The sequence below is a fragment of the Misgurnus anguillicaudatus genome, chromosome 7 (genome assembly GCF_027580225.2).
Source record: "Misgurnus anguillicaudatus chromosome 7, ASM2758022v2, whole genome shotgun sequence".
NCBI lineage: Eukaryota > Metazoa > Chordata > Actinopteri > Cypriniformes > Cobitidae > Misgurnus > Misgurnus anguillicaudatus.
In genome coordinates this window covers 15,122,509-15,136,427 of record NC_073343.2, presented here as the reverse complement: position 1 = coordinate 15,136,427, position 13,919 = coordinate 15,122,509, and the positions used below count along the sequence as shown (strand labels likewise).

Here is a 13,919-nt window from a genome sequence, read left to right as displayed (position 1 = left end):
TGACCTTAAGCATCAACAAGGCACTTTCGCCCACAGGACTGCCGCATACTGGATGTTTTTTCCTTTTCACACCATTCTTTGTAAACCCTAGAAATGGTTGTGCGTGAAAATCCCAGTAACTGAGCAGATTGTGAAATACTCAGACTGGCCCGTCTGGCACCAACAACCATACCACGCTCAAAATTGCTTAAATCACATTTCTTTCCCATTCTGACATTCAGTTTGGAGTTCAGGAGATTGTCTTGACCAGGACCACACCCCATAAATGCATTGAAGCAACTGCCATGTGATTTGGTTGATTAGATAATTGCATTAATGAGAAATTGAACATGTGTTCCTAATACTTTATACTTTACTTTATACTTTATTGTCCCCAATGGGGAAATTCTTTTTCACAAAACTGCACTTATTTGACATACATAACATAAACAATCACAATACACACATGTCAAAAAACCTTCAAGATGACAATCAGCGATGTCTATTGTTAAGGTACTTAATGACTCAGGCTTCTTCCAAAGCGGGCCCTCCTGCACCTCAGAGCCCTGTACCTGCGCCTTGAGGGCAGTGGGGCTAGATACTCATTAAGGAGCCCTCTAAGCGTGCGATGGCGTCCTCTGACCACTGTGGGGCACTGTAGCATTGAGGACTCTGTTTTTTCAGTTGTTGGTCATACAGTGGAAGAAGTGAGATGATTTTATGATCAGCAGCTCCTAGCGGTGGATAAGAACAGGTACAAAATGCATTGGCAATATTGCCATAAGATTGCCATAACACATATCCAAGATGTTTGCCCGCCTTGTGGGAATATCAACATACTGCTGAAATGATGGCAACACACAGTCCAACTTGCAGTTGTTAAAGTCCCCAAGAATGAACAGCGGTGCACCGGGATACTTAGCTAACTTATCGTTAGCATCCTCGGCAATAAGCTCAGCAGCTTTATTGATATTAGCGCTGGGGGCAACATAAACACAGCTGACCACAACAACAGGGAATTCCCGAGGCAGATAGTAGGGACGAAGGGACACAGTTAATATCTCCAAATCGGCTGTACATGACTTGTGATGCACTTTGATGTTATTACACCACCTGTTGTTTATGTACAAGCACACCCCACCGCCTCGCATCTTCCCCGATTGCTCAGTTCTGTCTGCCCTAATTATTGTAAAATTGTCCAGACTGACTTCAGCATCCAGGACCGAATGGTCTAGCCATGTTTCTGACAGGGCGATAATACAAATGTCCCTAAAGGCCCTTTCCAGTCGACACCTGGCATGTAGCAGATCCATTTTATTGCGAAGTGAGCGTACATTTGACAGAATGATAGAGGGGAGAGAAGGTTTAAATGGTCGTCTTCTGATTCTGCTGCGAATACCCCCGCGTTTTCCTCTTTTCCTCGGCCGAAGCTCCGGCGGTAGAAACACATCAGGCTTGATGTTACACAGCAGCGAGGACCGGTGTAGTAAAAGTGCATCATGGCTATAGGTGAGTAACCTGTTGCCGGTGTCTATCGGGTGTGCGTGGTTCCTGCCGATCAGCCATGCCCTTAGGATTATTATGATAGTAATCACCTTGTAGCGATGAATCATTGTTTATCCAGCCAAATGTAACTTAGAACCAGCTTAAAACACAGAAAATAATATAAACGGATTGAACTAGGACAAAACTGGGTCAAACAAATTACAGGTTGTGCTGTCGCAGCAGAGCATGCGCCATTACCCGCCGTTAAGCTAGCCTACACTTTTCTGTGCAGACTCAGCAGATGCAGGAATTTCAGTTAATAATCCTTTAGGTGAGTGTATTTCCTGCATTGATTTCTTTTAGCAGCAGCCAAAACTAATTTTTGTTCTGCCAAAGTCTTTTTTTGATAATTGAATGTAATTAAGGAGTGATAATGTTGATGACTGCAGAAGAGAGAAAGAGCAGAGAGCCCCGCAAGTGCACAATTTGTAAACTAAGGACAGTGGCCGTTTCTCAATTGGAATGCTGTAGCCTCCAGAGGTCGCATTTGCAGGAAATTAACAATTATAAAGTTGACCAAATTAACATATCAACTGGCCCAAAGAAAATGGCATAATAATTTGTGGCCTGATGAGAGTAAAACCGTTCTTTTCGGGTCAAGTGGTTATCAACAGAACCTCAGGTGACCCCCGAGTACTTAATTCAGGTCACAGTACTCTGTAAAAACAGTTAAACATGGTGGTGGTATTGGGATGTTTTTTCATACTACCACGTTGGGCCTATTTGTTGTACACAAGGGAACATGGATCAGTTTGAGTACATCAGAATACTTGAAGAGATTATGTTGCCTTTTGCCAAAGAGGAAATGACCCTAAAATGGGTGTTTCAACAAGATAACAACCCCAAACACATAAGCAAGAGGGCAAAATCTTGGTTTCAAACAAAAAGGATTGAGGTTATGGAGTGGCCAGATCAATCCTCTGATCTCTACCCCATTGAAAACTTGTGGGGTGACATTTTTCTGATGCAAAACCTAAAAAATTGACAGGAACTGGGGATCCTGGGTAGAAATACCTGTTTCTGTGTGCCAGAAGTTGATTGACTTGATTTAACACAGATGTGCAGCAGTTATCAACTACAATGGTTATGCAACTTTTTTAAGGAATGATAGTGAGACTGGTTCAAATTGTTCAAACACTGCAGAATGTGCTGCAACGACAGTTAAATCAGTTCCTGGGGTCCGTTCTTCGTACGTGGATTACGCCCCCTTGTGGAATTTCAGAGGTTCCATAAGGGATGAACAGATTTGTTTATTATTCTTAAAAGAATGACAAGACAAACATGCTGATCACATTAATTCCTCTCAAAATCATCGTCAAAAATCATTTAAAATCAGCGGCCAGCTGATCAAACGGACAGCAAACATGGATGTTAAAATCACCACAAATCAAAAGTTGGTCATATTTAGGGACAACATCAGCTAAAAACTCAGAAAACTCTTGGATGAAATTCTTGTTGTATTTAGGTGGATGGTAAACAATGGCACACAACACAGGGAGTGTAAACTCCATTAAAATTTTCATTAAAAAGTTCAAAAGAAGAATTATTTATAGATAAATGTCTGCATTTAATTAAAAAAATAGTAGCCACGCCTCCTCCACACCCAGATGCTCATGGAGAGTTGAAAAAACAGCACCATGGTGGGAGAAGCTCTGTAAAGACGCTGTTGTCTTCTGGTTTAGCCCAGGTTTTCTCAACAAGAGAAAATCCAGGGGGTGAAAAATAAAAAAGTCATTTAATATAAAAGTTTAGTTCGTAAGCAATCTGGCGTTGATCAAAGCAATGCATAATGTGTTGAGGCCAGAATGTTGGGAGACAATAGAGTGATGATTCTCCTTTATGGAATGCCTTTTGCAGATCCTTATGGGCTGTTGGCAGGCATGTATGTACTCAGTGTCAGGAGACAATATGTAATAGTAAATGATTTTTCATGTACTGTTGTTGTAAAGTGTTACCATGTTTTTTATGTAAAAATAACATGCTAACATTAAAATTAGACATCAGAGAATATTATGAAATTCAAACTACACCCTGCAGCCTGAAGTGATAGAAATCAGAAAAAAAATGTTTGTAAATTACCAACCTTGGGCTGCCACTTGCATCCGTCTCATTTTCAGCTGCAACTTTAACTCATCTGAGAGTAAGGGTAAAAGACAATATAAATGTAGACAATGTAAAGAGATTTAGATAACTGAAAAAAACTATAATGTGAAAATAGACATGTTGTTTCTCTTTAAGTTTTCTAAATCTAAATGAATCAGTGCAAATTCAATTAAAATATCTATAGTGATTTTTTTAAGTTTTGCATTGTTACAAAGCAGCTTTACAGTAATTTAAATTAGTACAGGCAGTATAGACAAATAGAAAGGGGCACATCATTTATTGCTAAATTATGCAGAATGCAGTACCAACTCCAAAAATGACTTTCTCTTTGCAATTGTATATATTCAGATAACCGTTATATTCATGAAAAAATCTTTGCCTGGAAGAAACTTGTAAGGAATACTCAAAATGTTAATTTGGTTAGCTTTTATTTTAGTTTTAGTCATAGTCCTGTGTCAAATGTGCTTGTTACATTAGTTTAAGTCATATATTGTCAACCATAGCCAAATTTTTATTAGTCACGATTTAGTTTTAGATTGTAGTCTAGTTTTATGCAAAGTTTTAGACAATTAAAACTGTTGATATTTTTAACAATTATATTATTATTAAAAACTTTGGTATGTTTTCAACGTTATTTAATCACAGCAACAACTTTCAGAAACCAAGGCACATGACAGGCAGACTGTGGTTGGAAACCAATACTGAAGTAATAAAAGTTTGCATATTCAAACATTTGCATATTAAGTCTTTCCACCTATATTTTATAAACTTTTTAAAGCTGCTTTTGAAAATATAATTACAAACTACTGATCCATTACTGTATTAGTTGTGAACAACCCTATACACCACGGGTATTCAACTACTCTTCTTCGGGGGCCAGATTTTAAAATTGTAAATATGACGAGGGCCAAACTTTTACCCATATTTTTTTACTTTTACCATATAAATATGTATGTGTGTGTGTGTGTGTGTGTGTGTGTGTGTGTGTGTGTGTGTGTGTGTGTGTGTGTGTGTGTGTGTGTGTGTATGTGTGTTGTTGTTGTTTTTGTTACTTTTGTTATAGTATATTAAAAAAAAACATATTAAAAACCATGCATTTTCAAAACAAATGCACACTTCTTGTATCCAGTGTGTTGCCTTTTAATGACTGAAAACTCATATTTTCTTTATTAATATTTAAATTGCAGTTTAACATGTAAGAGCCAAATGTTAATAGTAAAAGATCAACACTCTTAAACTTATTTTGTTTATAACTGTTTAACTTTCATTAATTCTTACATGTCAAGTATTCACAACATATAGTCAGACTTCTCCTAATGACTAAAATTGCACTACAGGTTTTCTTTTTTTAATATTTTATAGATATGAAGGCTAAACAGCCTTTCTGCTGTACATTGCAGATATAACTGTCGGGAGTTCGCCCCCTAGTGGCAGTCGTAATGAAATTGTAGTTTAATCGTTAATCTGTCATGGGACAGAACCTTTAATCTACGAATATATTTATAGTTAATAATTTACTTACTAGTAAATTGTTGTAATATGCTTATGATTTGTGAATGTAATGCTCAGTTAACTTAAACTTGATGACGTATGCAGCCTGCATATCCGACCTCCGGAGGCTGCAGCCTTCCGATTGAGAAACGTCCAAAAGTGACCGGCGGGCCGGATAATGATGATTGGCGGGCCACACTTGGCCCGCGGGCCGCCAGTTGACTAGCCCTGCTATACACATAGGGGTGGTTTCCCGGACAGGGATTCGCTTAAACCAGGACTAGGCCTTAGTTTAATTAGGAAATATAACTAGTTTTAGCAAACATGCCTTACTTAAAACATTACTTGTGTGCCTTTTGAGGAAAAACAAAGGCCACTTATGTATTTTAAGATATGTCAGTGCAAGTTGTTTTCAGTTTTGACAGCTCTAACATTTATTTTAGTCTAGGACTAGTCTAATCCCTGTCCGCTGCTTAAAGTTTGAACCCTTAAAAGGTGTGAGGCAATAGTGTCTCATGATGTGGCTATTTGGAAAGAATCTTAGCCATAAGAAAGACCCACTGTCTGTTGTTCTCTTCCAGAAGTGCTCTTTAAGGGCTTCTATACACTGTTTGAAATTTGCACACAGACAGTCACAATTACTTAGCTTGCAACATTTTAAACCCTAACATACTGAACACTCAACGTTGGCATGCTGCTCGTGTTTTTTTAACACACCCACTGTGAAACGTGTTTACGCTATAAATAGTGATTCGGTGGTTCAGCCCTGATGCCACAAAGTTTCATCTTTTCATTCTTTCACTCCAGAAAAGGTAAACACTTACTGACTTGTCTCCTGATCTGATTAACATGTTCTCCCAGTGACTTGGCTTCAGCAAACCTACAAAGATGAAACAGCCAGGGTGTTACAATTTATATTTTTAATATAAACTGAAAAGCAGTAATGCAATAGTTTTGATTGATTTACTAAAGTTAAAAATAAAGATACAGAAAATGGTAAAAAAGAAGTTATCTTAAGTCACACTGTAACAAATTTCTGTAGTTTTCACAGCATTATTACTGTACAATGAACAAATCCTTGATGAAGAATATTTATACAGAAGGTTGCTGTAGATCTCCAAAGCAGTGTTGTAGTCAAGACCACCTAAACCGAGACCAAGTCATGACCAAGACCAAGACAGGCAGAGACCGAGACAAGACCAAGACTTTAAAGGGTCGAGATCAAGACAGGCTGAGACCAAGTCAAGACCAAGACCAGTGCAAGTCACTGCATTAAAACCCTTAAGATAAAATGTGGAATATGCATATTATTAGGCACTTCTTGTCTGTGTGTGCTTGCATGTGTGTATGCCATCAGAGAAGTTGATAAAATAATCAAAGGCATTGCAGATATGTGGAAGTTACAGTATCTTTGTCTATAAGCAAATATAAGTGAACAAACACTAAAGAGCTGAAATCAACTTAACCATTTATTCTTAACTGTCTTTCCATGGCTTGCCATCCACTTAACACAATCATTGGGAGAAACTTAAACAATGCTTAAACAATGCCAACATCATATGCCAAACCTGAATAAACTGCATAAAATTAATGACTAAAATACATTTGTGATGTGCCATCAGTTGTGGTCTTGACTGGTCTTGAAATAAAATTCTGAGTCCTCTTTGCCTGGGACTGAGACGAGACCAAGTAAAAATCCGGTCGATTCCAGGAAAAGACCAAGACCTTTAAAAAGTGGTCTTGAGACCGGTCTCGAGAACTACAACACTACTCGAAAGCATCATGTGAAATATTGGTGGCGGATAAATTCTACAGTAAATATATTTATCCTGTGAATCAGAATCAGTCATTTTAGCGGGAGTTTTTTCTCAGCTGGACCAACCTGACACATATTGACGTTCACATATTTGTTCAATTTTATCTGAAAAAGGTATAGTTGCTCGTTAAAGTTACGCCTGAGTCTTTAACTGTTAGGGTAGACGGTAGGCCGCCTTAATGCACGGGCTTACCTGGGCTGAAGCCCAGGGGCCTCCCAAGTTTAGGGGCCTCCCATGTTCACGTTCATGATGAGCTGAAAAGGTCATATTGTTTTGTAACTTGTCAGGTTTTCTGTCAATCATTGACAAAATTTCATAATAAGCACCAGTGAGGTGCAGGTCTCTCTCACCCTCTCTTTCTCTCTCTCGCGCGCGCGCTCGCTCTCTCTGTGCTCGTGCAGGTGAGTCTCTGGCATGCAGAAGTCTCTCCAACCGTGCGCAAGAAACTGTGCCGCCAAATAAAGAAAGCAGTTCCAGTACATAACGTTGTTAATTGTTATAAAGTTTAAGTTTACATTAGTGACCATGGCCGTATCCACCATTGAGGTCCCCGAGGTCCGGACCTCGGTAATTCTCAGAGGTTTACATAATAGAAGTTGTAAAATAATAGCCTATTAAGGCGGCGAGTACACAAAGACGTTTTCGTCTCTGTCGTTGGATGTTTTCAATTGTTTCCAGTAGAGGAGACGCACTTTTCAATAGCGCCAACAGCTGGCAGGTTTTGTTAGTTTTTCCGCGCTGAGCGTCCACAGTCGTTCAACTTAGGGCAGTGTTTCTCAAACTTTTTCTGCCATTCCCCACTTTGGAGGTAGGGAAGAGTTCCAAGCCCCACCTGTCCCAATCGCCCGAACAAAATCGTAATCAGCTAGGCTTTAAGTTACCGCGTGACATTTTCTACAGTCTGATTTAAGTTTTAAGCTAGGTTTATGTTTTAATGTGCTGTTTTGAGTGTATGGTTAGGGTTAGGTCAATAAATAATTGAATTAATAGATTTTCTCCCATTTTTCACGCCCCACTTGTAATGTTCCTATTCCCCACTAGTGGGGCCCGCCCCACACTTTGAGAAACACTGACTTAGGGTAACATCAATGTCCAATCACAGTGAAGAAGAGGCGGGACAAATGCCACAACAACCAACAGGCGCTTTGTACAACGACTGACGTTTGACATCACAACACAGCGAGAGCGCTCTCGCTGTAGTGTGATGTCACACGCGTCAAAGTCTGCCCATGCGATGACCAATCACAGCAGGCAGAGTTGCACTTCACATTAGCTAAAGAGCTCGAAGCCTTTTAGACTGAGACAATGTGTGAGATAATGTAAGTAAACATTGCATATTATACAGCTATTTAATGATAAAAATGTTAAACGACTGACTTAAAGGGGGGGTTTAATGGTATTTCAAGCATTCTGACTTATTAACACAGTTATAGAGTTGTTTCCTCATGCTAAACGTAGGCAAAGTGTCAAAACAGTAGTTGGACGTGTTACAGAGTATTTCTGTGCCGAACGCACTTCGCCAGGGTTCGTACAAGTTTCGGCGAGTTTTTTTCGATTACAGTTCTAACTGACATTTCAGCGGTTTCCGATACGTATCACTTCTTTATATGGGCTTCCGCCGGAAAACTTCCCCCGGAAAACCCCGCCCACCCGTCAATCAGCAGGAGACGCTAGAGCTGCTAACAGCTTATCACGCCACTCAGCTTTGTTTAATTTCAAAAGTCAACAATGGCACGAAGGAAGAAGTGTGTTTTTGGATGTAAGGAGAAGACATCCAGCCTTATGGAAACAATGGATATAGTTTATTATCCGGGGAAGCAGCGGAGTTTTGCGTGTGTGTTTGATGCAGTGGATTTTCCCAACCGGGTCATGACGAGTTGCACGCGGTAAGTAAGACTTCTGTCTTATGTTGTAAATAGTCGCGTGCATATAATATAAATGACACGAACATGTAGTGAATCATAAGTTAAAACAGTGTTGTATAGTGTTGCATGACTCGTACTCGCTCCTCCCGCGATATAACTCCTCCTTCTTCATTTTTTCGTACGTTATCGGAAAGATTCGGTAAAGCTAATCTTTCTTTAATAAATCTGATTAAACTAAAGACTCTTCAGAGATATAAAGGATGTCATACTACTCTAGGTACTCCAGATTAACATCAGAAATGCAGAAACAGTGTGTGTTACGTGAGCTTTAATAATCAGGGAATGCAAACTAATAAAGTTTTCTTTACATGGTTTTCTTGGAAGCCTTCAGTAAATTCACATTTATAACTTTATTTTGTTTTTACTGATACAGACGAAAATAAAAAGACTGCTTCAAACAAAGCTCAGGTTTGAAAAGAGAAAAGATACAGGGAAAGAGAAGGAAACTGGGGAAAAAAGAAAGAGAGAAGATGATGGAGATAAGACAGAAAGAGCAGGTAGCCCACTGTGCTCAGGATAGAAAAAGCATTAGCCTACAATATATTCATAATTGCTACACATACTGTATACGTGACTCTTGTCTCTGAAATCCAGGCTAAAATCTAATAATCTATAAGCTAATATTGAGATTAGGAGCATCCGTTTTTGATTTTACTCATGGGTTTTATTTTTACATTGATTTCAGTCTTTGACTTGATCTTAATCATTCAACATTAAAAAAAATGTTCAAACCCTCCAAAATTCATATGTGGACCTCGGTATTTAGAAAATCCTGGCTACGGCCCTGTCAGTGACCCGTGCGCAGCTGGAGCGATGTAGTTTGACGCGACATTTGCTCAAAGTACACATTGGTTTAGAAAGACAAGAAAGAGACGCAACGGTAAAGGTGCAATTCTAAGTAAAGAGCGACAAGACTAGGGGTGTGCAGCGGAGTCAGTATTTGTATCTGTATTTGTATCTGTAACAATCTCAAAATTATTTGTATCCGTATTTGTATTCGGATGGAACCGGAAGTGGGCGGGTCTTAACCCGGAAGTTTGTCATATTACATGAAAATGGCATTTTAAATGAATGATTGCTTTATTAGGGGTCAAGCCCAGAATGGGCGAGACCCCTATTGGGATTGTTCGTTTTCTTCTTCTTCTTCTTCTTCTTCTTATTATTATTATTATCTATTATTCTTCTTCTTCCGCCATTGCGTCTATGGCAGCCCATAGAACCGTACATAGGAAAGTTATGAAATTTGGCACACTCAAAGAGGACATTCCAAATAGTTAACACACCAAATTTGGAGTGTCTATGTGAAACCCAATAGCGCCACCAACAGTCCAAATTTTCACTTACATTTTTGGTTATAACTGGGGATCCGTACGTCATAGAAACGCAATTCTTGTTTCTTCTGATTCCTTGGCTCATGCCGATTTGATTACACCATATGACGTCATTTCCGTTACCCTAATTATTTCGATATTTTGAATTGTTTGTAAAACCTACTTTTTCTAACTCGTCCTAGAGCTTTTGTCCAATTTGCGTAAAGAATGGGTGTGTAGCATCTAGAGACACTCATGGCAAAAAGTTATGGAATTCGTGTTGATTCACCAATCAGTTTCCGTATACCGCACCAACGAATTTTACGAAGAGTGCGAACAAACGGATTTGAGGCTGTATCTTCACCAAAGTTAAACGTATTCACTCGAGATTTGGTAGTTTTGATGGCAGTCATGACCTGAGGGTGCGTGCACAGTTTCGGGACAGCGCCACCTAGTGTTCATGAGATTTGAAAGATGGTTATTTTTGCTTATAACTACTGCAAACTTGAGTCTAAAATTATAAAAGTGCTATTGTTAGATTCCTTGAGGCATGCCGAGTCAAACGATACCAAAAGGTTTTCGGTCGGCCATTTTGGGGGTCGGCCATTTTGAATTTTAACTTTTTTTGTAGGAAAGTTATGAAATTTGGCACACTCAAAGAGGACATTCCAAATAGTCCCCACACCAAATTTGGAGTGTCTATGTCAAACCCGATAGCGCCACCAACAGTCCAAATTTTCACTTACATTTTTGGTTTTAACTGCTTACCCGTACATCATAGAAACGCAATTCTTGTTTCTTCTGATTCCTTGGCTCATGCCAATTCAATTGCACCATATGACGTCATTTCCGTTCCCCTAATTATTTCGATATTTTGAATTGTTTGTAAAACCTACTTTTTCTAACTCGTCCTAGAGCTTTTGTCCAATTTGCGTAAAGAATGGGTGTGTAGCATCTAGAGACACTCATGGCAAAAAGTTATGGAATTCGTGTTGATTCACCAATCCGTTTCCGTATACCGCACCAACGAATTTTACGTAGAGTGCGAACAAACAGATTTGAAGCTGTATCTTCACCAAAGTTAAACGTATTCACTCGAGATTTGGTAGTTTTGATGGCAGTCATGACCTGAGGGTGCGTGCACAGTTTCGGGACAGCGCCACCTAGTTTTCATGAGATTTGAAAGATGGCTATTTTTGCTTATACCTACTGCAAACTTGAGTCTAAAATTATAAAAGTGCTATTGTTAGATTCCTTGAGGCATGCCGAGTCAAACGATACCAAAAGGTTTTCGGTCGGCCATTTTGGGGGTCGGCCATTTTGAATTTTAACTTTTTTTGTAGGAAAGTTATGAAATTTGGCACACTCAAAGAGAACATTCCAAATAGTCCCCACACCAAATTTGGAGTGTCTATGTTAAACGCGATAGCGCCACCAACAGTCCAAATTTTCACTTACATTTTTGGTTTTAACTGCTGACCCGTACATCATAGAAACGCAATTCTTGTTTCTTCTGATTCCTTGGCTCATGCCAATTCAATTGCACCATATGACATCATTTCCGTCATGCTAATTATTTCGATATTTTGAATTGTTTGTAAAACCTACTTTTTCGAACTCATCCTAGAGCTTTTGTCCATTTTGCGTAAAGAATGGTTGTGTAGCATCTAGAGACACTCATGGCAAAAAGTTATGGAATTCGTGTCGATTCGCCAATCTGTTTCCGTACACCGCGTCAACAAATTTTACGCAGAGTGGGAACAAACGGATTTGAGGCATTATCTTCGCCAAAGTTAAACATATTCACATGAGATTTGGTAGTTTTGATGGCAGTCATGACCTGAGGGTGCGTGCACAGTTTCGGTACAGCGCCACCTAGTTTGAGCATGTTGATGAGCATGCCGCAATGGATTTGCGGCTATATCTTCGCAAAAGTTTTGCACATTGGCACTGGTTCAGTGGTTCAGGGGTTAGTGGTGGTTGTCAACAAATTGGAAGGTTGGTGGTTCAAACCCCACCTCCACCTGACCAAGTGTCAAAATGTCCATGAGTTATATGTCATAACAGTCATTGAAAAGTGATTTTTTTTTGCTTATAACTACTGCAAAATTGAGTCTAAATTCATGAAAGTGCTATTGTTAGATTCCTTGAGGCATGCCGAGTCAAATGATATCAAAACGTTTTCTGTCTGCCATTTTCAATAACAAAGCATACCAACTTTTTCAAAACTCCTCCTACAGCGTTCGTTTGATTGGCTTGGATATGGTACACACAATCTAGACTCTAGAGAAAAAGTTTTTGTCAGTTGTTGTATAGCACATCAACAAATATAATGGCGAGCATGAAAATGGATTTGAGGCTATATCTTCGCAAAGGTTTTGCACATTGATGTGTGTATTGGCAGTGGTTCAGTGGTTAGTGTAGGTTGTTTGCAAATCGGAAGGTTGGTGGTTCAAACCCCAGTTCCACCTGACCAAGTGATGAGGTGTCCATGAGTGAGACATCTAAGCCCAAATGCTCCCGATGAGCTGGATGGCTCTTGTGTGGCTGACACTGTATGAATAGGTGAATGTTTCACAACTTGTAAATGGCATGAACTGAGGGTGTATGGAATGTTTTGTTACAGCACCACCTAGTTCATCAGTGACATTTTTTGAAAGCCCTTGTAAACTTTTCAGTGCCCCAACTGGTTAAGAGTTTTGAGGCTTTATCTCCAGATCACTTTATCGTATGTACACCAAATTTGGATTTGTCATCACAATCATGACCTGAGGCACCATATTGTTTCGGTGCAGTGCCCCCAGTGGTCAAGTCATTTGAGGCTATATTTCAACATTGCTTAATCATATGTATATCAAATTTTGTGGGTGTCATCACAATCATGACCCAAGGCATCATCTATTGTTTCGGTGCAGTGCCACCTAGTGGTCAAGTCATTTGAGGCCATATCTCCACATTGCTTAATCATATGTACACCAAATTTGGTGGGTGTCATCACAATCATGACCTGTTGCACCATCTATTGTATTGGTGCAGTGCCTCCTAGTGGTCAAGTCATTTGAGGCTATATATCAACATTGCTTAATTGTATGTATATCAAATTTGATGGGTGTCATCACAATCATGACCTGAGGCACCATCTGTTGTTTCGGTGCAGTGCCCCCTCGTGGTCAAGTCATTTGAGGCTATATCTCAACATTGCTTAATCGTATGTATATCAAATTTGGTGGATGTCATAACAATCATGACCTGAGGAACCATCTATTGTTTCGATGCAGTGCCCCCTAGTGGTCAAGTCATTTGAGGCTATATCTCCACATTGCTTAATCGTATGTACACCAAATTTGGTGGGTGTCTTCACAATCGTGACCTGAGGCACCATCTATTGTTTTAGTGCAGTGCCCCCTAGTGGTCAAGTCATTTGAGGCTATATCTCAACATTGCTTAATCATATGTATATTAAATTTGGTGGGTGTCATCACAAACATGACCTGAGGCAGAACCCATTGTTTCTACACAGCACTCAAGATTTGAAAAATGGCTATATTTGCCTTAATCTACTGAAAACTTCTTAAATCTTAAATCATGACGGTCATCAACCAATACTTCATTCTGTGCCCTTTTTGGCTTGACCCCGGCATCGCTGCTTGCAGCTATATTTATAATTATAACTTAAATAACTGTAAATATTTATTAAAAAATAATATTACAAATTTTTTATCAAAAAGACAAATAACTTGATTCTCATT

At 39.3% G+C, this 13,919-nt stretch overlaps 1 protein-coding gene across 5 annotated transcripts in view; it reads right to left on the bottom strand.

Annotated features, from left to right (window-relative positions):
* Positions 1-13,919, bottom strand: part of kif6 (kinesin family member 6) — a 283,602-nt gene that overhangs the window by 61,961 nt on the left and 207,722 nt on the right. For all 5 annotated transcript variants that reach the window (XR_012370505.1, XM_073869458.1, XM_073869455.1 and 2 more), the window contains 2 exons: positions 5,943-5,998; positions 3,608-3,658 (listed from right to left, as the gene is read on the bottom strand). Coding sequence is in view for 4 of the 5 variants with exons in the window: in XM_073869458.1 (XP_073725559.1) it covers positions 3,608-3,658; positions 5,943-5,998 (107 nt within the window). In the remaining variant the exon portion in view is untranslated. The remainder of the gene's footprint in view (positions 1-3,607; positions 3,659-5,942; positions 5,999-13,919) is intronic.